Raw genomic sequence first — 21132 nt, 5'->3', positions numbered from 1 at the left:
CAGAACAGAGTTGAACGCGCTGGGAAACAGGACAGACGCCCTAGAATCAAAAACTGACGACATTTGCCGATCCAACTCTGCAACTGATAAGGAACTCTCCCGCCTCCGTGACGAAGTTGAAATCTTGAAAGAGAAGCAAGAGGATTCTGAGAACCGATCTCGCCGTAATAATGTCCGCATCAGAAATGTGCCTGAGGAAATCGGTAACGCAGTCCTTTAAGCCTTCCTCATGGCCCTCTTTCTTCACCTCCTCCCGGACATCTCTGAGACTGACTGTCTTTTGGATCGGGCTCACCGTGCCCTGAGAGCCAAACCCCCAAACAGCCAACCTCCTTGGGATATCATTGTCCGTCTACATTATTTCCGGACCAGAGATCGTATTCTTTCCGCTACCAGGGACCGACCAGTAATTACATTTCGGGACATGGACATCCAGCTATTCCAGGACTTGGCTCCTTCCACGATACAAAAGCAGAGGGATCTTCAGCCAGTCACTAGGATTCTTCGACAACACAACCTCCGCTACCGCTGGTGCTTCCCTTTCCAGCTTCAAGTATTTGCTGACAACTCCTCCCACTTTGTCAAATCGCTGGAACAGGGTCAGAGCCTCTTGGATAAGCTGGGCATTCTTCCCGAGCCGTCAGCCCCTCAGGCTACTCCTTCCCAGACCCAGCGCCCGGCGCTTCCTCAGCCTGATTGGTCCCGTTCTTCGAGACGACGTCCGCGGGATGCAGATCCTCCCTGATTTGTTTATTGTTGCACTAATGGTCCTATCTGTGTCTGTTTTTGTTTTCTTCCTGTTCTAACTCTCCCTTGTTTTTAGGGGGACTTTCATCGTCAGTTGGTAGCGGTTACTACCCTACACTCTCAAATAGTTTACATAATATGTTTTATTGCTTTTTGTTTTGGTGGTTGCTCTTTTTCTTGTTTCTACCAATAGTTCTATTGCTGACCTCCAGACCCCTCACGCTTCTTCTCATTATGTAATATTATGGCTGATTGTAATGTGGCCTTTTCCCTGCTGTTGGAAGGGGGAGCAGCTTGCCTTTCCCGTGTCCCTTCCTCCTCCCTCTCCCCTCTTTTCTACCCTCCCTTCCCTCCCCCCTCCACTTCCCTAACCCCCCCTTTTTTTTTTTTCTTCCTTAAACTGTTATAAATATTTACTGTACAAGTTTTATTTACCTTGCACACCGTTCCATGGTTTGATTTTGAATTTTTCAATTAATGTACTCTATTTGTGGGTCTCCCGAGGCTCTGGCGGCTGTCGATGCCGTGCGAGCCTAAGGACCACCCCCCCGTGCACCCTTTGACATTGTTAATTTTACTGCGCTCTAGCTTATAATAATGTCTTTGAATCCGCTTAGGATTCCTTTTACTCAGGGTTTTCGCCCAATTGGGCTTCTTCTTTTTCCATCTCTTTTCTCTTCTTCTTGTGACTTTGATCCACTCTCTAATTGGCTCTTCAAGCTTCAGTTCCACCCATAAACTAACAGGTTTTGTTCCCTATCTAACTGTTTAGACCTATTTCCAGACTTTGGCTCCTCGCGACTGCCATGGCTTTGAAGATTTTTTCCGTCAACGTGAACGGCCTCAACTCTCCTCGTAAACGTACGATTCTCATGGGTGCCTGTAGGAGAGAAAACGCAGACATTGTTCTTCTTCAGGAGACTCATCTCACAGGTGCCCATACTCGGCTCCAGGGTAAGCAATTTTCCCAGACCTTCTTCGCCTCTGCAGACTGCAAGAAACGGGGCGTTGCTGTTTTAATCCATAGTAAAGTCCCCTTTCTTCACTCCAAGACCCATGCTGACCCAGAAGGCCGCTTTCTGCTGGTGAGCGGCACTCTCCGGTCTACTCCCGTCACTCTGGTCTCAGTTTATGCCCCGAATCAGAGGCAAAAGCCTTTCTTTACAAAGCTCTTTAAGCAAATTGAGCGGTTGGCGCAGGGCCATGTTATCATGGGAGGTGACTTTAACGTTACTCTCGACCCGGCTCTCGATAGGTCTCCCCCCTCCTCTCCTCGGCGGGGTATTTCCTCCTCCTCTGAAACCGCCACCTTGTCCACACTCCTTATACACCATCATTTATATGACTCCTGGAGACTATGTAACTCAGATGCCAAGGATTATACTCACTTCTCAGCCCCACATCAACTATACACGCGCATAGATATGTTACACATCTCACACTCACTCACTCATCATGTGACGCGGGCAGACATTACCCCCCTCTCTTGGACAGACCATTCGGGTGTTTCCCTTGTACTAGATCTCCTCAAACTGCCCCCCCAGCGCAGTAGATGGCGCCTAGACGACGCACTTTTACTTAATAGATCTATCTGCCTAGACATTAAGACCTCCATTACCAATTACTTTCAGGAAAATTCAACCCCTGATGTTGCCCCCGGAATTGTTTGGGAGGCTCACAAGGCTACCATCCGAGGCCAATTAATTAGTCAATCAGCTGCAGCTAGAAAGAAAGCAGCTGAGGAAATCTTATCCCTGGAAAGTGGGTTAGCTTCACTCCTTACTCAGCATCAAACTCACCACGACCCGACCCTACTTCCCAAGATTGCGTCAATGAAGGGCCAATTAAATACCATCCTCTCCCGTAGAGCAGCTGTCACGATGCAGAAGCTCCAACAACGGTATTATGATAAGGCGGATAAAGCTGATTCCGTATTAGCTAGAAAGCTCCGGAAAAAAATAGCCTTGCAGCATATTGATAAAATTCGACAGTCTCCTACTGGAGATGTAACTTATGACCCAACAGGGATAGTTAGAGAATTCAGGGACTTCTATTCTTCCCTCTATAACCTCGATGCTCCCTCCCCTCGTCGGGACCCCCAGCCTCCCACCCTGTCCGATTACCTTTTATCTACACCCATCCCTAAAATTACTACCACACAACAATCTGTCTTGAATGAAGACATTACTCTATCGGAGGTATTGACAGCAGTTAAGTCCCTGAAATCCTCCTCAGCTCCCGGCCCGGACGGCCTCACCCCCCAGTACTATAAAAAGTTTGCCTCGGTCCTCGGTCCTCACCTGACAAAATTTTTCAATGAAGTGCTAGGGGGGGCTCCCTTCGACTCCGCCACCACCAGGGCTAATATAATTGTAATTCCCAAACCGGGAAAAGACCCCTCTCTTTCCGCTAGTTACAGGCCCATCTCGTTACTAAATGTTGACCTAAAATTATTTGCAAAAATCTTGGCCTCTAGGTTGAATCCACTCCTTCCAGCCCTCATCCATCCTGACCAGGTGGGCTTTATTCCAGGGCGCCAAGCCCCCGATAATACCAGAAGGATTATTGATCTAATCCACACGATAAACAATGATAATCTATCCTCTCTCGTCATGGCGCTCGACGCCGAAAAGGCGTTCGATCGCATCTCCTGGTCATTTATGGAGGGTGTGCTTCGAGCAGTGGGATTCACAGACAAATTCCTGACAGGTATTTTGGCCCTCTACCGATCTCCGTCAGCTACTGTTTCCGCTAATGGTCTGACCTCGATGCCCTTTTTGATCATGAACGGCACTCGTCAAGGATGCCCCCTCTCCCCACTGATATTTGCTCTAGTCATCGAGCCATTAGCCGCCAGAATTCGTAACAATCATGAGATATCTGGCATACAGGTGGGCCCCTCTACCCATAAGATTGCCCTATATGCAGACGATGTTCTGCTCACTATCACTAATCCCAAAACGTCGGTACCCCCCCTCCTAGAGGAACTAGATCTCTATGGCTATTTCTCGGGCTACAAGATCAATCCAGATAAGACGGAGGTTCTAGACTTTAATATATCAGCTACAGACAAGTTATTATTAGAACGCTCCTTCCCTTTTCACTGGGGTCGCCGCAAAATTAAATACTTGGGTGTTTCCATCACAAAGCACTATCGACATCTATTTCAAGCCAATTTTCCTCACCTACTCAATCAAATCAAAATAGACCTTACATTGTGGTCACAGCTCTATATCTCCTGGCTTGGACGCATTAATGCCGTCAAAATGAATATCCTCCCTAGGCTGCTCTACTTCTTTCAGACTCTCCCCATCCGCATACCGCCATATGTTTTTAAATTCCTACAATTCCATGTCTCCAGATTTGTCTGGTCGGGCAGACGACCCCGGGTCCGACTTAAGGTTCTTCAGAGGTCCCCGCGGGGGGGAGGTCTGGGGATTCCTGATTTTCAAAGATACTACCTCTCCGCTCAACTTGCTCAGTGTGTCCTATGGTCTGGTCGGACGGAAGCCAGAGTTTGGTCTAAAATTGAGGCAGAGGGTCTGGGACTGCTTTCCTTATCCTCTCTCCTATGGGTCCCGAGGCCTCGTCGCCCCAAACGTCTGTTATCTCACCCAATAGTCTCACACACATTATCCATCTGGGACTCATCATCCCAAAAATTCGCCTTATCTCCCCATCCCTCTCCGGTTGTTCCGCTATTCAACTCTCCGGAATTTCCTCCCGGACTACATCATAACTCATTCCAGCCATGGTATTCGCGGGGAGTCATCTACCTCAATCATTTATCCACCTCAGTAACTTTTCCTCAGTTTTCTGAAATTCAATCACAGATCCACATTCCCTCAAAGCACTTTTATCAGTTCTTGCAACTTCGCCATTTCCATAGTGTTGCTAAAGATCGCCTGCTAGCCCGACCTCTCTCCACCTTCGAAGCCCTCTGTCTACGCCAATCTTCAACCAAAGGTCTGATATCAATGCTTTACCACGAACTTGCTTCCCCTTCTTCTTCTCTTAGACCCCCCCATGAACTAACCTGGGAACGGGACCTTGGAGAAGAGCTACTGGAAGAGGAATGGTCTGAAATTTACGAGAACGCCGCCTCTAGTTCCATCTGCGTAAGAATTAAAGAGAATGTTTATAAGATGCTTTATCGGTGGTACTATGTGCCCTCGCGTCTTTGCAAAATCCATCCTGATTCATCTGATCGGTGCTGGCGAGGGTGCTCCCATGAAGGCACATTTCTCCACATATGGTGGTCGTGCCCAAAATTGACAGGCTTCTGGATCCAGATAAGAGGCCTGATTAATTCAATTCTCCTGGTGGATATTCCCCTGGAGCCAAAATTTTTTCTTCTCCCTATGGGGGCTCCCTCGGCATCCCGACATGAGAACAAATTGATTAGACATATTGTTTCGGCAGCTACCTGCCAAATAGCGGCAGACTGGCGTTCGCAATCCCCTCCTTCCATGCAGTCCATAATCAACAGAATTTGGCAGATTGAACGGATGGAATACATGACCAGTATTATCCGAAACTCCTCCGGAGCCTTCTCCAGGGTTTGGGACCCATGGTTATCCTTCTTCCAGGCCTGCCCACCCTTTATTTAACTCCGCTTTAAAACCTCATTCTTCTTCTCGGATCTTTTTCCAACTAACAATGGATCTAGTCACTCACTCCTTCCCTTCTCTCCTCTTCTCTTTCATTTCTCTCTCCTTTTCTCCTCTATGTATTCTCTCTCTTTCTTCCTCTTTCTATAAAACCTTAGGTCATCTGTCATTACTAAAATTGTTAGACTGGTTGACTTAGTATCCTCTTATGTTTCATGCTGATGGCTGATATGGTTTCCTCCTGTATACTTATGCTATCAGTATGCACTTTGTCATTTGTCCTATGCTGTTCTCATGACCTTGCAAAAATAAAACGTTTATAAAAAAAAACCTGATTCTGGAATTTTGTAGCACTTAATATATGTGTAACGCCCCGTAGTGGCGTTTTAGTAAAACCTGCACCCCAGTGAATACGGGATCGGTCACCTAGAGGGCAAGTTAGGTATTTGTGAAAAGTGACACAAGCTGGTTGCTATGGTGATAACCCAGCCCAGTCTGTGGGAGACTGAGTGAGAATAAGAAGGGTCTGTCAGCAAGGGGAGAGAGACATCCAGGGAGAGACACAGACAGAGATAGACACAGGACCAGCAGAGATGATGTGAAAGCTGGGGACCTTGGACAATGGAGGTGGGTGTTCCAAGGTCCCCCGACATTGCCCAGGAGCGGATGAGTGACGGCGGCTGCCTAGAAACATTCACTACTGTTCCCTAAGCAAGAGTGGGGGAGCCTATAAGGAGAAGGACCCCAAAAGACAACTGGAGATACGCTACACTGTGATTCTGGCTGAACTGTGAGTAGTTGTGGAACTACTGTGACCAGTAGAACCTGGTATGTACTGTGACAAAACCAGTAGTGTGGCTGCATATACAGAGGGGAGGTGTCCCTAATCCTAGAGAGGGAGAGAACACCATATCACTAAAGAGAACCCCAAGAGACAGAGAGGGACATTTTACATGAAAGAGACCCTGGAGTGAGGGTTGCTGCAAGAGGCATGGTAGCTGAAGTGTCAGAGCCAGAGGCTGTGTGTACAGAGAGAAGTGTCAGAGGCTGTGCGTACACATAGAGAAGTGTCAAAGCCAGGGGCTGTGTGTACAGAGAGAAGTGTCAGAGGATGTGCGTACACACAGAGAAGTGTCAGAGCCAGAGGCTGTGCGTACACACAGAGAAGTGTCAGAGCCAGGGGCTGTCCGTACACAGAGAGAAGTGTCAGAGCCAGGGGCTGTGCGTACACAGAGAGAAGTGTCAGAGCCAGAGGCTGTGCGTACTCAGAGAGAAGTGTCAGAGCCAGAGGCTGTGCGTCCTCAGAGAGAAGTGTCAGAGCCAAAGGCTGTGCGCACACAGAGAGAAGTGTCAGAGCCAGGGGCTGTGCGTACACAGAGAGAAGTGTCAGAGCCAGGGGCTGTGCGCACACAGAGAGAAGTGTCAGAGCCAGGGGCTGTGCGTACACAGAGAGAAGTGTCAGAGCCAGGGGCTGTGCGTACACAGAGAGAAGTGTCAGAGCCCAAAGGAGAAATCATCCCCGCAGAGGAGGGGCAGTTAGACAGCATGTGTCAGAACTACATTGAGAAGCTGCCTGCCTGTTAGCATCCATGTGAGTGACCATGCAGAGAAGGGGTGAACAGCAGTGAAGTATGGAATACTGGAGAGTAAGAGACATGTGAATTATGTTATATAACATCTAGATAACATAAAGAACTGCAAGAGGAGTAAGGAGATATATTTGCAACCATATTCATACTGCTCATTAAGAACTGTGCTGGAGAGAGTAAGGAGATGTATATATATTTCTTTATTGTTGCAACCACTATGATTATCGTGCTGGAGGAAGAGGAGTGTAAATAAAGAGTTCAGTTAGTCATAGAGATGGTCTGGCGCCCAAATTATTGTGACTTTTATTGCACTGCACCACAAAGTGACATCACCTGTGTCCCACTACTTACAAAGAGGGACCCCCTGGTCATTTACACCCATACCCATCAGCTAGCCAGGGCTGGAGAAGGAGGTTCACTGTGTACCCTTTGCACCACACAATACACACAGTGACAGGGGGTTACATATGTGTAATTAATCGCTGTATATGTTTAGATATATCAGGGATATTGCAAGATTATAGGGAACAAATTAGGGACTATGGGCCTGATTAATTAAGGATCTTAACTTGAGAAACTTCTTATTTCAGTCTCCTGGACAAAACCATGTTACAATGCAAGGGGTGCAAAGTAGAATTCTGTTTTGCACATAAATTAAATACAGGCTGTTTTTTCATGTAGCACACAAATACTTGATAGCTTATTTGTACACTGAAATTTAAAGTTGATATTTGTGTGCTACATGAAAAAACAGTCAGTATTTAACTTATGTGCAAAACAGAATACTAATTTGCACCCCTTGCATTGTAACATGGTTTTGTCCAGGAGACTGAAATAAGAAGTTTCTCAAGTTAAGATCCTTAATGAATCAGGCCCTATGTTCTTGATTAAATGACAAACTTCCTTCTATAATGGAGCTATTTTCAGGCAGTGCCACCATATATGGGAAAAGGTGCCTCCATGGCTGCAGCAATGTCAGCAGAAGGGAGGTGTTAGGGAAATATATTAGGAACAAGGTAAAATATTTTATGAGCATTCTCACTGAATTGAATGCAGAAAGCTGTTTTAGAGATATTAGAGCTGATATCTTCCCAGGTCTCAGGTTTGAGGCTTCGCCCAGTGTCCTCCTCCTATCTGAGCTCATGGTAGGATGGTTTTGGTTGAGAATCAAACAATAGAGTGTTGATATAAGGGATCTGGAGGAAGATTTTTGTGAGTAGAATGATACTAAGGGGGGTGGGTGATGTGAGTCTATGGAATGTTGTTGGTTAGAATTCTAAGAGTGCCAGAGCTGAAGATATTGATAAAAATGTTAGTTGGGGAAATTATATCTCAATTGAATGTCCTCAGAAGATGGAAAATATCATAATGGGGCCAGGTCAGATAGAAATCTGCCATGGCGGATCTAATTTGGGACATTGAGACGGTTTAAGCCTGGAGGGAACTGTGGATTATTCCAGATTGGAGGTTTAGGATGTGAGTTTGGTATTAGATTATATGTGGAAGTGGCACGGTCAGGTTTTGAGCCATAGTAGACACAAGGGAAAGAAGATATTGGAGGCATTAGCCTCTAAGGGCTAGATTTACTAAGCTGCGTGTTTGAAAAAGTGGAGATGTTGCCTATAGCAACCAATCAGATTCTAACTGTCATTTTGTAGAAAGCACTAAATAAATGAAAGCTAGAATCTGATTGGTTGCTATAGGCAACATCTCCACTTTTTCAAACCCGCAGTTTAGTAAATATACCCCTAAGTCTTGTCTGGGGTGGAGAGTGTAAAACGCATTGGGTTAGGCGAGTAGCGCTATGAAAAATTTTCTTCTTAAATCAATTTGAACAAAATAAATTTAATTGCCGGTTGCTGGAGTGTTATTAAGACTTTGGCAGGAACTCATTGGGATGGTCTGGAAGATATATAAAAGATGTGGGAGGAAATTCATTTTCAGTGGAGAAATTCTACCTATCCCGGACATTAATAGTTTGTTCCATTTAATCGATTTAATCGTCTCTATTAAAGGTGGAAAGTTCACTGATTAGAATTGACTATATTTTTTTATTTAGGTAAATTCCCAGATATTTAAAATTCTGAGGTTGCCGGGAAAAATAAAAATTGACTGTGAGATCACAAACCTTATTCCAAAACTATTCTTAATATGCTAACATGCATTAATTTATTAGAGTGAAAATATATATAAAATGCATTGAAAATGTACTTTTAGCATGTTACTAATTATGCATACATTATATAAATATATGTAAAATGACTTTATTAAAATAAAGTTAATATTTGTTTAAAAAAAGCCAAGAGAGTGTCAACAAAAACAAAAGACATGGAAATTTAAGCTTATTTGTATGAATTCATAGTGTGAACGAGCCCAAAGGGTAAAATTTGTTTTCTTCATAAGCCCTGAGTTGATGCCATGGTGCCAAGTGATGGGGAATGCGGCACATGAGAACAATTAAGAGCAGATCATGTTACATGCACTGTCTTCAGAGATTAACCACACTCTTCGCAGCAACCTGTTCTCATGGCAGTAAATGAGAACTTATGAATGGTGCACTTTTCTAGCAGGAAAAGCACAGCCTTTAAGAGTTTCTGTGTGACCCCGTCCTAATGCTTGTCACTCAGTGAGTTTCACATGTTTCTGAAAAAAAAGTATTTAATATACACACACTAGATGGTGCTAGCTACACATTGTAATGTTATCGTTACAAATGGAAATGATGGGAGTATAGTTTAAAGCATACAGATGTATATTTATATTCTGCTTGAACCTTTCAGGGTTTTGTTTCTTAGAAAGTATGTGTTCCAGGTACAGCTGTAACAGAGAGAACCACAGGAGGGGTAAGTAAACTACTGGGATGTGCACTGGACCAGAGATCTGGAATCTATAGTGTCTCAAGAGAGTCCAACTATCTAGTACATTCTAGAAATTATTATCTAGACTCTGATTGGTTCAATGGGCATCACTTCCACTTTTCTTGTTTAGAAGTTTTAGTAAATCTACCTCTTAGGGTCTACGTTACATAATGGACACCAGAATAGGGTTGGTGTTGTACATTGTGTCACTAGTAACTACTACTGATCACTATAATGCTGTCTGTATTGTATACTAGTCACTCAGAATGTAATGTAAAATGCTCACTAGAATAGGCTCTGCATTGAATACAAGTGATATGGTGGTGGGTTTTATTTGATTATATATCTCTGAAATATTTTTTCATATAATTCAGTGGCTTTGTTAAACCAGGCCTCCAGTCCTCTATATAACTTCCTTTGTTGTGCATTACAGGGACAGTTGTCCATCTTCCCAGTTTTGCTTTGGTGGAAGAAGTTTGCTATTTGCTGCATATAAAATTAAATAGTATGACATACCAAGATATGTATAAATAAACATTTATTAATGATGCACCAGCCCCTTCAGCATCTGCCAAAGGCACAGGTGTATGCATCTGCACCCAGGTCTACTTAAGTGGTAATTACATAAATACTCCCTTGCTGTACTCATCCATCAATTGAGAGGTTGAAAGAATCATGCAAATATATAGACCTAGGTTCAGACTGAACTGGCAAATCTTTAAGGATTTTACCTATTTAGTACACATGCAATGGACTTTTTTATTCTATGGAGTGATGCCTGAATTGGCCTCCAAATCGCTATGGCTAAATTTCACAGCTCCACTGACAAACTACGAAGAGTTATTTCTTTTTTGGTAGAAGAGAAATACATGTTTCCTGTGATTATTATGATTATATACTCCCACACACCTTTGCTCTCGCCTTTTCCATTGCAATCACAATAATGGGTAACCACATTGAACAGATTTGTTTTTTATAGCCTGAATTTGTTTTCACAATCTGTTGGATAAACCAGATCAGTAACACGTTTATGTATTTGGGAATTGGTAAACTATTATGTATCACATAGGTGTCGGTGGGCACTATTATATCCAAGTCTGTTCCTACCGGTAAGTTTAGAATATAACGTAATCAAGATTTTACTGTTATGCATCATAACCCAAACATCTAGAAATGCCAAAGCATCTATTGAGATTGTAGGATTAAATGTAATCTAGGAAAAATACAATTAATATATAAAAATAATTAATGAATAACATCCATCTCAGATCATAAAAATATCATCAATATGTCGTAACCACATAATTACATGGCCATGGTAAAGCTCTGATGGGTAGATGAATTTTTCTTCCAGGTACTTTGAAAACTGATTGGTATATAGTGGTACTGTTTAAAACGGGCATTTTTAAATGTAAATACTCTGTTTCTAAGAGCAACCTCACGTTTATGTGTTGCAAGGAAAAGCTTTGAAGCTATCAAACCTTGTGCATTGGGTATATTATACAAATACAGAATTACTTCCAGAAACAATTGGCAGGAATTGCAAAGAAGAAACTCTCTTGTGAACCTTTGGGACACCATGAACCACAGGCATGATAGAATAGTCAACTCTTAAATTGGGTCCTAAGAGACCCAATCATTGGTAATAAACATAACTAAAGAGTAAATTTGTATCCTAATATTATCGGTTAGATCATGTGAATGGTAACAGTATTCCTTATCAGCAAGCATCAATTTCTTACCCCCTTGGTAAGGTGCATAGGCCATCAGGACAATTTCACCCCCTTTGCCAGCAGGTTTTAAAATACGAGTTTTTCTCCATTCATGCATAGAAAGATTTATATTCTGGCACTATCTGTATCTGTATAACAGTCTCATCCCTCGTTGCTCTACTGTATAGTGCATCAATTATAGGGAAGGACCCTGGTGGAACAAACTAACTTTTAATTTGGAATTGAGATGTCTTTGTCTTTGAAGAGCAGTGGGAAATTATTGTCTCAATTTCAAATGACTTCCATATTTAAAAATATCAACATCCAGTTTAATATGAGATGCAAGAAATACTGATAAGCCTTTAGATAATGAAAATGATTCACCCGGAGCTAAGATGTGCGAGGACACTGACTAGTGGATGATCCTTCACCCTCTACTTTTTGTTCAGTCTTTTTTTCTTTCTATGTTCCTCCAGGATTTTTTATCTCCTGTATATTTGCAAAAATATCTTATCATCAGACAAGACATTCTCCGATAAAGGTTCATTATTTATCTGTATTTATCTGGTTAACATACCCTTATTGCGAATGTGTCCTGTGAGTTGCAGTTTTGCAAAATCGATGTCAGTGGTGATCAGTACCAATAAAATGTAAACACTTATCTTCACACACTTGTTACTTAAATTGTTTTACTTTTTTCGGTATATATATGAGATTTTGGAGTATATTTACTAAACTGCGGATTTGAAAAAGTGGAGGTGTTACCTATAGTAACCAAGCGGATTCTAGCTGTCATTTTGTAGAATTTACTAAATAAATGATAACTAGAATCTGATTGGTTGCTGTCATTTATTTAGTACATTCTATATAATGACAGCTAGAATTTGATTGGTTGCTATAGGCAACATCTCCACTTTTTCAAACCCGCAATTTAGTAAATATACCCCTGGTCTCAGTCGCTTTCTAGTGGATTGCAATATGGATTACTGGAATTCCTTTAGTTAGCGCCAATTCTAAGTAACAAGTACTAATTCTGGTTGTAAACTTCACATCATTTTTGGCAGAACTCATATTTGTGATGTCCAATAGTGGATTTATTCCTGGTCCAGAACTTATTTGGGATATGGTTAGAGTGAAAATATTCAGAAAGTATTTGTCCATACACTAAACGATCAGGTAAAGATCAGACACTCATTTAGACTCTGCAATGAGTCTAGTGCCATCTCCATGACATGACAGTTTGTTAAGGCCACATATCTCATTCACATTCTGTTGCCTACTTAGGCTATTCAAGACCACCTTCCAATGAAAAGAAGCCCAGCTAAGACCACATTATCCAGTTTTTCCAGTTCTGTCTTCCTGCTTGTACTTGCTTCAGGTGTCTATTTCTATTAGCATCACAGCTTAAAGTGTTAATTCCATTCTTGAACCTGCCATGTCTGTACAGCCACTTGCTACCTTGTACATGTCCTACCCACCTTGTTATAATGAGGATTCTCAGGCCTGTATGTGTTTCTTCCATGAGTGTGCGATACAATTTAAGATGCAGCCTAGGACTTTGTCTCTGAAAGTTCCAAAGTAGTTTATATAATTTCAGTTATTTCTATGCACCTTACACCTTTGGGGAATGAATGATTCTGTTCTGCATAATGCTTCTGCCTTCTTTTGAACTTGTTGCAAAATTGTCAATCAGCCCAATAGGGTTTCCTCTGCAAGACTGTTATGCCTGAGTCAGGTGACTGTAACCATAGGCCAGTTTGCTGTCCAATCTTGCACATTGGCGTCTGAACTTAGGTAGAATGATGAATGAAGCTTGTGAAAAAATCAGGGATGAATTGCAATGCTGTGGTATAGGTGCTTTCAGGGAAAAATACAAGCTCCATTCGATCAAGAAAGACTTAATAGTAAAAATTGAATGATATACAACTGCACTTACAGAATTTATCTGTAGGTAATAAGGGGGAAGGCATTGTGGCTTCATCTAAAGATTCATATATTGAGGAACACTGCTACAAACAGTCATTGGGTGTGTGCAAATACTGTGACACTAGGGGCTACCTTGTCAGCCAATGTCCCCTGAAGCTGGGAAACACAAAATCCTTGGTGGTTCCAGAGAGGCCATGCTTGGCAAGATTAACAGCTCTTCAATCAAGATATTTTTTCTGTCCTGATCTTACAGTATAATTACAGTATAATGTGTCTTTAAGTTCCAATCTTTCCTGAATTTGAGTTCTGACGGTAATTTTATTGAACAAGCCCTCATTCAAAAATATCAGATTCCTGTCATTCCTATAAATAAGCCCCTCTATATTACAGCCATTTATGGGGCTGCAATTCCAGGGAGCTCTATTCATTTCAAAACTGCATCTCTCAATTAACACATTGGGCACCTGCATAATAAATGCATTTCCTCATATGGTATTTTTAAATATTTAAACCCAATTCAATTAAGTCCATTCTTGGAGTTTTTCAAGTCCCTTTTGGTGGTATTGGATTGACAATCCTCTCTTCCTTCAGAATTTTTGCACTTTGCAGATGCCTTCTGTAAACGTAAGGCCAAACATTGTCGCCAAACCATCCTTTTGATTGTGCCATCAATTTAATGCCTGAAACAATTTGGAAGTCATGTGGATCCCCTTTCTATACTCAAAACTCAAACCATATCACAATCGGTATGAGGAGTTTAGATAAATGGATTCATCTGCAAATCCACTTCCTGTCAGCGATGAGCTCTTCTTTGTCAGGAAAAAACTATTGTCTGAGATATTGCATCGCCTACACAGGTTTAAACAAAATTATCATAAACAATTAATACATCTTCCTTTGATCTTGGAACTCTTATCTAATTTGTAGCCACTTTCTTCTAAGCTTCATGTGCATTAGCATTGCTAAAAAATGCTAAAATCACATAATTTGGCTCTTATTTGTTTCTACATTTTTATTAACCTCCGTAACATTAATTTCCAGTAATTTCCAGTCAATTTTTGTCAAGTGACAACAACACTGTGACCCCTCTTGTTTCTGTGTGAGCAATGGCACTGGAGAGTGACAAGAACACTGCTACCCTTGTTTCTGTTTTGAGCAATGGCACTGGAGACTGTAGAGTGACAAGAACACTGTTACCCCTGTTTCTGTGTGAGCAATGGGGCTGGATCTCCTGGGGAGGGAGGTACTTATGGAATCCAAAACCTGTGAAATCCGACAATGCAACGATAATGTTTTGCCTTGATTCAGATCCGAAGAAGCGGAAAAGTATCAACCTGGCTCAGCTAGGTACTCGGATTGACGATATTTGGGGGGGGGGCTCGGTTTTTGGAAAAACCTAGCCTAAGCATCTCTACTTCCAACACAAGTAATGGCGGAAAGGCATACCTTGTTATGCCTTTCGGACTGCAACGCTCCAACATCTTTTTAATACAATCTTCCGGTACTATGTTTATCAGCTTGTTTTTGTTTACTTCAACAACATTCTGATCTACTCAACAGGCTTAGTCTTACATCACTTGCGTGTTAAATGTGTTCTGCAGAGCATTTGTGAAAATGGATAGTCCCGAATTCAGTTTTAAATTGGACAAAGTGGACAAAGTATTGTAGCATTGAATCAGCCAAAACCCATTGGCCTGATAGCTATCTAAAGTTTCTGGTGTTTATGAACTACCTTTGACAATTTCTAAAATACTTTTCTTTCATTGTTGCGCTAATATCCACCAAAAAGGACCAAATGCTTGAGTTTTGCCTCCACTAGTTGGATCCACTTTACAGTTCCTGAAAAATGTTGTTCTAGAATACCCAGATATCACCCTACCATTCATCTTTGAAGTCAATGCTTCTCAATAGGTGTAGGAACCCAATGCTATAAGTCTGGTAAACACCATCCAAGAGGATTTTTTTACCTAAATATTGAGAACTTTTGGCTATGAGACTTACTTGGAGGAATAAAGACATCTTCTGGAAGGTGAACTTCATCCCATTAGAGTACCCGTGTATCGAGAAAACTTCTACTATCTTCAGTCTGTACAGAGGTTGAATCATTACCAAGTTAGAGGGGCACTTTTCTCTTCTTTGTTTTCACTTGATCCTCATCTATCAACCCGGGTCCATAAATGTTAGAGCTATCCCTCTATTGTGATCCTTTGATCTACTGGACTATGAAGAACCACAAGAAACATATTGTGAAGCTTTGTTATATTCTGGAATTAGACTTTAAATTGACTTTTCTTCTGCATACCACCTCCAGTCTAAGGGACAGACTGAGAGGATTAATCAGATCATAGAAACCTACCTCCATGTCTCCACCCAAGATGAGATTTACTCCCTTGAATAGTGTTTGTTCATAATAATAATGTTCATGAATCTATCAACAAAATTCTGTTCTTAATTGTCTCGGTTACCCATCATAAACTACTATTGACAGTTTGCTCTCCTAGAGTTCCTGCTGTTGATCTCACCATCTCTGATCTCCAAGAACATATCAATCACCTTTCTTTCCAGGTGAAGTTAGCCCATAGTCTTTGCAATACCAACAACTTTCATGTTTCATTACTCAAATCTCTTATGAAAAATCAAGACTCTTATTTGGTTGAATGAAAGGAATATTATCCAAAAGAAAGATTCTGGGTTGTAGCTACAGACGTACATACTCCCCTTTTCCTTAAGAGATTCCTTCTACATTATCCACTGAAGCCTGTTAGATGATTCCTGGAGGTCATCTGTAAAATTGGGAATAATGTCACATAGTGCCATGGTCAGTGGTATCCCCTGATGTTACTCTCCTCATAGCACCAGGCACGTCCCCATTCTGTTAACGCCTTCACCACTGTCTTCTAATAGTATCCAAGGCCTGCTGTTATCAGCAGGCAACAGGTTAAAAAATTCACTCAGTATCCAATACTCTGCCTGAACAACAGGTTATTATGCTTATTGTGTGCTAGTCTGAACTGTTGCTTTGGTCTCCTGTTTTTGACCCAGCTTGTCTTCCAACCATCCCAGCCTACTTGTTATCCTGACCTTACACCCAGTTCCTGAAATTAAATCTCTACTGCATTTATTTAGCACATTCTACAAAATGACAGCTAGAATCTGGTTGCTATAGGCAACATCTCCACTTTTGCAAACCCGCAGCTTGATAAATGTACCCCCTGGAATGATACAAATAATTATGCAACAAATGAAAAGTACAACTAGCATAGAAAATACTTACTATAAACATCCTGTCTGAGCCGAAACTGATTCTACGTAGTGTTTCAGAGAAAGACGAAATTCTTCTATCTCCTCTATTAGCACAGATAACTGCCGTTGAACAATCATTACGTGCTAGGGAATTCAAAAAGATTGACATAATTTGACAGTCAGACAAAGAAAGGCCCATTAATCATGCACAGTTTGTTAGAACAGACTCAAATAGAAGATAAAAGCATTGGAGGATAATTTCATGATCCTCGCTGATTTATATATTTTTGGAGCCGGAAATTCTTTGATGCATGAACAATCCACAATGTTCTTAATGCTTTTAAATGAACTCTCTAATATAGCCAACACATTAATCATAATTTATTTTGTTAAGTACTTTTATACATCCTTTAGTTATATATTTCCCACTTCAGTAATATAATGAGGGATAGGAATATTAATTGTTCTACAGATACTTTTAGTGTTTGTCAATAAACCAAGAATAGCCATTAATGTTGTTCTCTATTGACTACAGAGATACACCACATTAAATGTGAGCTACTATGAAATATTTATTACTTATATATTTTGCGGGCAGTCTTAAATAAAGCTTTTGTGGATGAAAATATGGTTACAGGGTTTAAAGAAATAATGAAGTCTTCTAATTTCGACCTTTAAAAATGAATCATGTCTCTAGAAGTATCTCACAGGCCTTGATGCGTTAGTGTATCTGTATAACGGCTTGTCATCAGCCGGTGGTAAGTCCCGTCTCAGAAGTGCTCACCAATTGATGGACAAAGCTTAACTTGCACTTCAAACATTGTTCCCTGAACTATAAGAAGAAACAGTGACAGTACACATAAACATTGAGAACGGACTCTGGACGGATCATGAATGCAGTATTTCCTATTGCCTTGTGCTAATAATCTGTTGCCTAGACTTCAATGGACAATGCAAGTGAAAGGTATGTTGCATTCACCAGTAGATGAACACAGTCGCTGCAGGATGTACTATGGGCGCATGAAAGCACCAGTGTAAGGAGCTCCAGGTTCCAGCTTAGAGTTTCAATAAAATGTTAGTTCCAAAGTCTTTTATTAAGGTAAAAAATATAGATATTACTTCCAGAGATGTTCAATATAGAGAAAATGATAGATGTATAATGTAAGCATTATAACGAGTTAACAAAGCTTTAGATACCTCTCGTCCTGTGTAAACATTTTTAGAGGGACAATCGGGAAACTGAATGTCCCTCTAAAAATGACAGTGACAGTCTGATTGGTTGATATGGGTTACAGCACCTTCATTCGGTGCACCAGTTTCATAAATGACCCCCATACTGTTTCCTTTATCAGCAGTAACATGCACTACATTGTCCTTGTTGAAATTTCACACAATTTACCGGGTAGACACTTAAATGTCCAAAATTAAATTATGTCTCATCACTGGACCTGTTGGTAACCCAGAATCTTGCCCTGTGTACTTGTATCCCAATGATATATGGCTGCAGTGCTTTATTGTTTCCCTTCCTGTGACAGCTGGTACATAGAAGTTGTTTAGTACATCACAAGTATTAGTAAACTGTGCTCCCTCACACTTCTGCTTCCCAAACAACCAACATTAGTCACTTCCAGCCAGCACAGAGAAAAGAGAGGCATTAGGATCTCAGGGAAGGGAATACAGTAAAGCAAATAAACAACAAATCCCCAGTGTCAGATGATGCTGGAAACACAAGACTGGCTTTCAATTGTTTATATTTATATTTTTAGGATAACATCTGCTTTCCACACATAAAGGGTACCTCAGTTTTTGTTTCCAGAGTTCATATGTGAACTGAATACAGATATTTATATCTGTAAACCTCTTTGCAGATAACTAAATAATTGACACATTATATATATATATATATATATATATATATATATATATATATATATATATGTATATAAGTTAACCCGTGCATGATACTCATGCATTCTAGTCAAATCAAGCTACTTAAGGTGTTAAAAAGGTTCTTGTCATGCATTTGGGCCATAGCCCAGGCCTCAACCACCAACCACTCCCCACTGTCACCCCCAGCAACCACCAACCACTCCCAACTGTCACTTCTCCTTCAAGAAATATATATATATATTTTTTAAATCTTTATAAACACTTTTAACAATTAACAAATTAAATTAACAAATTAAAAACATCTTAGTATACCAAATTTCAGCCCTTTCTGAATTTTTTTCCCCACACACACTAAGAATTTAGTAGGTCAGTGTATAACTCCGCCCAGCAGGTGGCGCTGCAGCTTGGTTTTATTTTTTCCACACACACACAGACAGACTAACACACGCCACTAGACATTTATATTATAGATATAATACAACAAAATAAGGTATTCAGCAAAAATAGATGCAAGCATTGCTTATTACTAGCTTTGTATAATTAGCTGATTATTATCTAGAAATAGTTTAAAACATACATTTGACTGCTTTTAATACAAAGAAAACAGTAAAATATTAGACGTAGAAACATACAGTTTTAGATAGGAATACTCACTGAGCGATTTGTACCTTTACTTTGATACATACCTCATAGTCCAGGTTTTACCGGCAGTCACAATTTCCTTTGGGCAACTAGGGTTTTGGTGTAACAGATTGGGGATGTGGCCACAGTGATTTGGGGATTAGAGAATAATGTGGTCAGATCATAGGAATGGCCAATTGTGTGTCCTTTTCTTTTAATCAGTGAAGGAACTGGTCATTCTCCCCTGGGATTTACAAGCTATATAACTAGCAGACAATGTGCTCCATAGCAAAACTACTGACTGCTCCAAGTGTGGTGCCATCATAACTAAACTGGAAGGCCGAACTGGCCCCACTGCACATGTGCCCACCCCCACACATGCTCAGAAGACTCTGTAGGGGATGGACACACATTGCTGGGGCCCAGAGAAGCCACATGGGCTGCCACAGTGGTAGTTATCCATCTGGGTAAGTGCATTAGGAATGTTCATTCATTTCTTTTTAATTTCTAATATTGAAGATGAACCCATTCACACTTTTCCACTGTCATACTACCCTGATCCCTTTGTAACATCAAGTGGAATAGGGAAATCCAAACCGGTGTTGTCAAATGACTATTTTTGCTAGGTTACTAGTCTTCAATATGAGATGGCATATTAAATTATTAAACACGAGAATTGAAATGAATGGCAATTCATGTAGCCTATGTAGTAATTACACAGAGTTACAAGTCTAGATCATTTAAATCCACAGGAAAATGTAGATTTATTTTATAAATCACTTTCTTTCCAATTCCCAAATCAGATATATATATACACGATTTGCCATATTGTGGTTAAGACTTTGGTGGTTAGAAGAAATACCTTGTCTCATAACTCTCCAGCAAGTGAACAATGCCATCATGGAGTTATATATGTAGCCCTTAAAGCACCCATCCGATCCCTTGATAATGAAATACCAAGGTATATATAAGATTTCAAAGCATGGTATCAAATGTTTTTCCATGTCAAGAGTAATTATTGTCTTCAGTCTGTACTGCATAGATAGAACCATGAATAATGCCAATCAGTCTCCTGATATTATCAAAAGTATGTCTTCTGGGGATAAGCCTCCCTTGATCAAAATGAATAATCTGTGGCACCAAAGATTCAAATGTATAGCCAAAAGAGTTGAAGCTAGTTTCTGATCTATAGTAATAACTGAAACTGTTCTATAGTTTTGTGGGGGATTAAGGAAAACTAAAATTGAGTCTTGTAACAATAACATAGCATGTTTCTTTATGATATTAATAAAGGTATGGTACAAGTGTAGGGACAATTGTTTTATAGTAAACTCCCAAGAAAGCCATTGGCTTTATATAAATTCAACACTTTAATAGCTGACAGAACATCTTCTGAAGTAATTGAAACACTTAATGCTTACAGGTCTCCCTCCAGCACATTTGACAAACTACATGATTACAAATAATGTTACAACATCACATGGGGAATACAATTTTCTATAAAATCTATGAAACTCCTGGACTGTCGGAGGAAAAACCATCCCTACAACAAATCTCATGCAAGTCCCTACCTCTAGTTTGCTTCTTTACTTTTCTGGCAAGCAAGTGGTTATCTGAGCGAGTATCGTGTTTAGTCCATCTTAAATCTGTTTTCAGTCTTGTTGTTATGAACTTGCCCAGAGAATAGCCCTCATCCAAGATGGCCAGGACTGGTTCATGAAGATTCCATCCTGCTTGAGCCTATAAAAGACACTTCCTGCTTGAAGCCTATGCTTGTGTTTTGTGTTGGAATCTGAACTAGATGCTTTCACAGAACCTTGCTCCCTTTGTGATTTGGATTACAATCATTTGATACTTGCACTGGACATTTCTCTGCCTTGAGATGATTGACTTTGTTTGTTGGATACTTTAGATTTGTATATTTAAATAAATTCTG

The 21132-nt window shown here is 40.7% G+C and overlaps 1 protein-coding gene across 1 annotated transcript in view; it reads right to left on the bottom strand.

Moving 5' to 3' along the window:
- NECAB1 (N-terminal EF-hand calcium binding protein 1) overlaps window positions 1–21132 on the bottom strand; it is a 177293-nt gene that overhangs the window by 7276 nt on the left and 148885 nt on the right. Inside the window, exon 10 of the mRNA XM_075213770.1 lies at window positions 16717–16829. Coding sequence (XP_075069871.1) covers window positions 16717–16829 — 113 coding nt within the window. The remainder of the gene's footprint in view (window positions 1–16716; window positions 16830–21132) is intronic.

This window comes from Mixophyes fleayi, chromosome 5 (genome assembly GCF_038048845.1).
Source record: "Mixophyes fleayi isolate aMixFle1 chromosome 5, aMixFle1.hap1, whole genome shotgun sequence".
Taxonomy (NCBI): domain Eukaryota; kingdom Metazoa; phylum Chordata; class Amphibia; order Anura; family Limnodynastidae; genus Mixophyes; species Mixophyes fleayi.
This window is presented reverse-complemented; position numbering and strand designations above follow the sequence as displayed.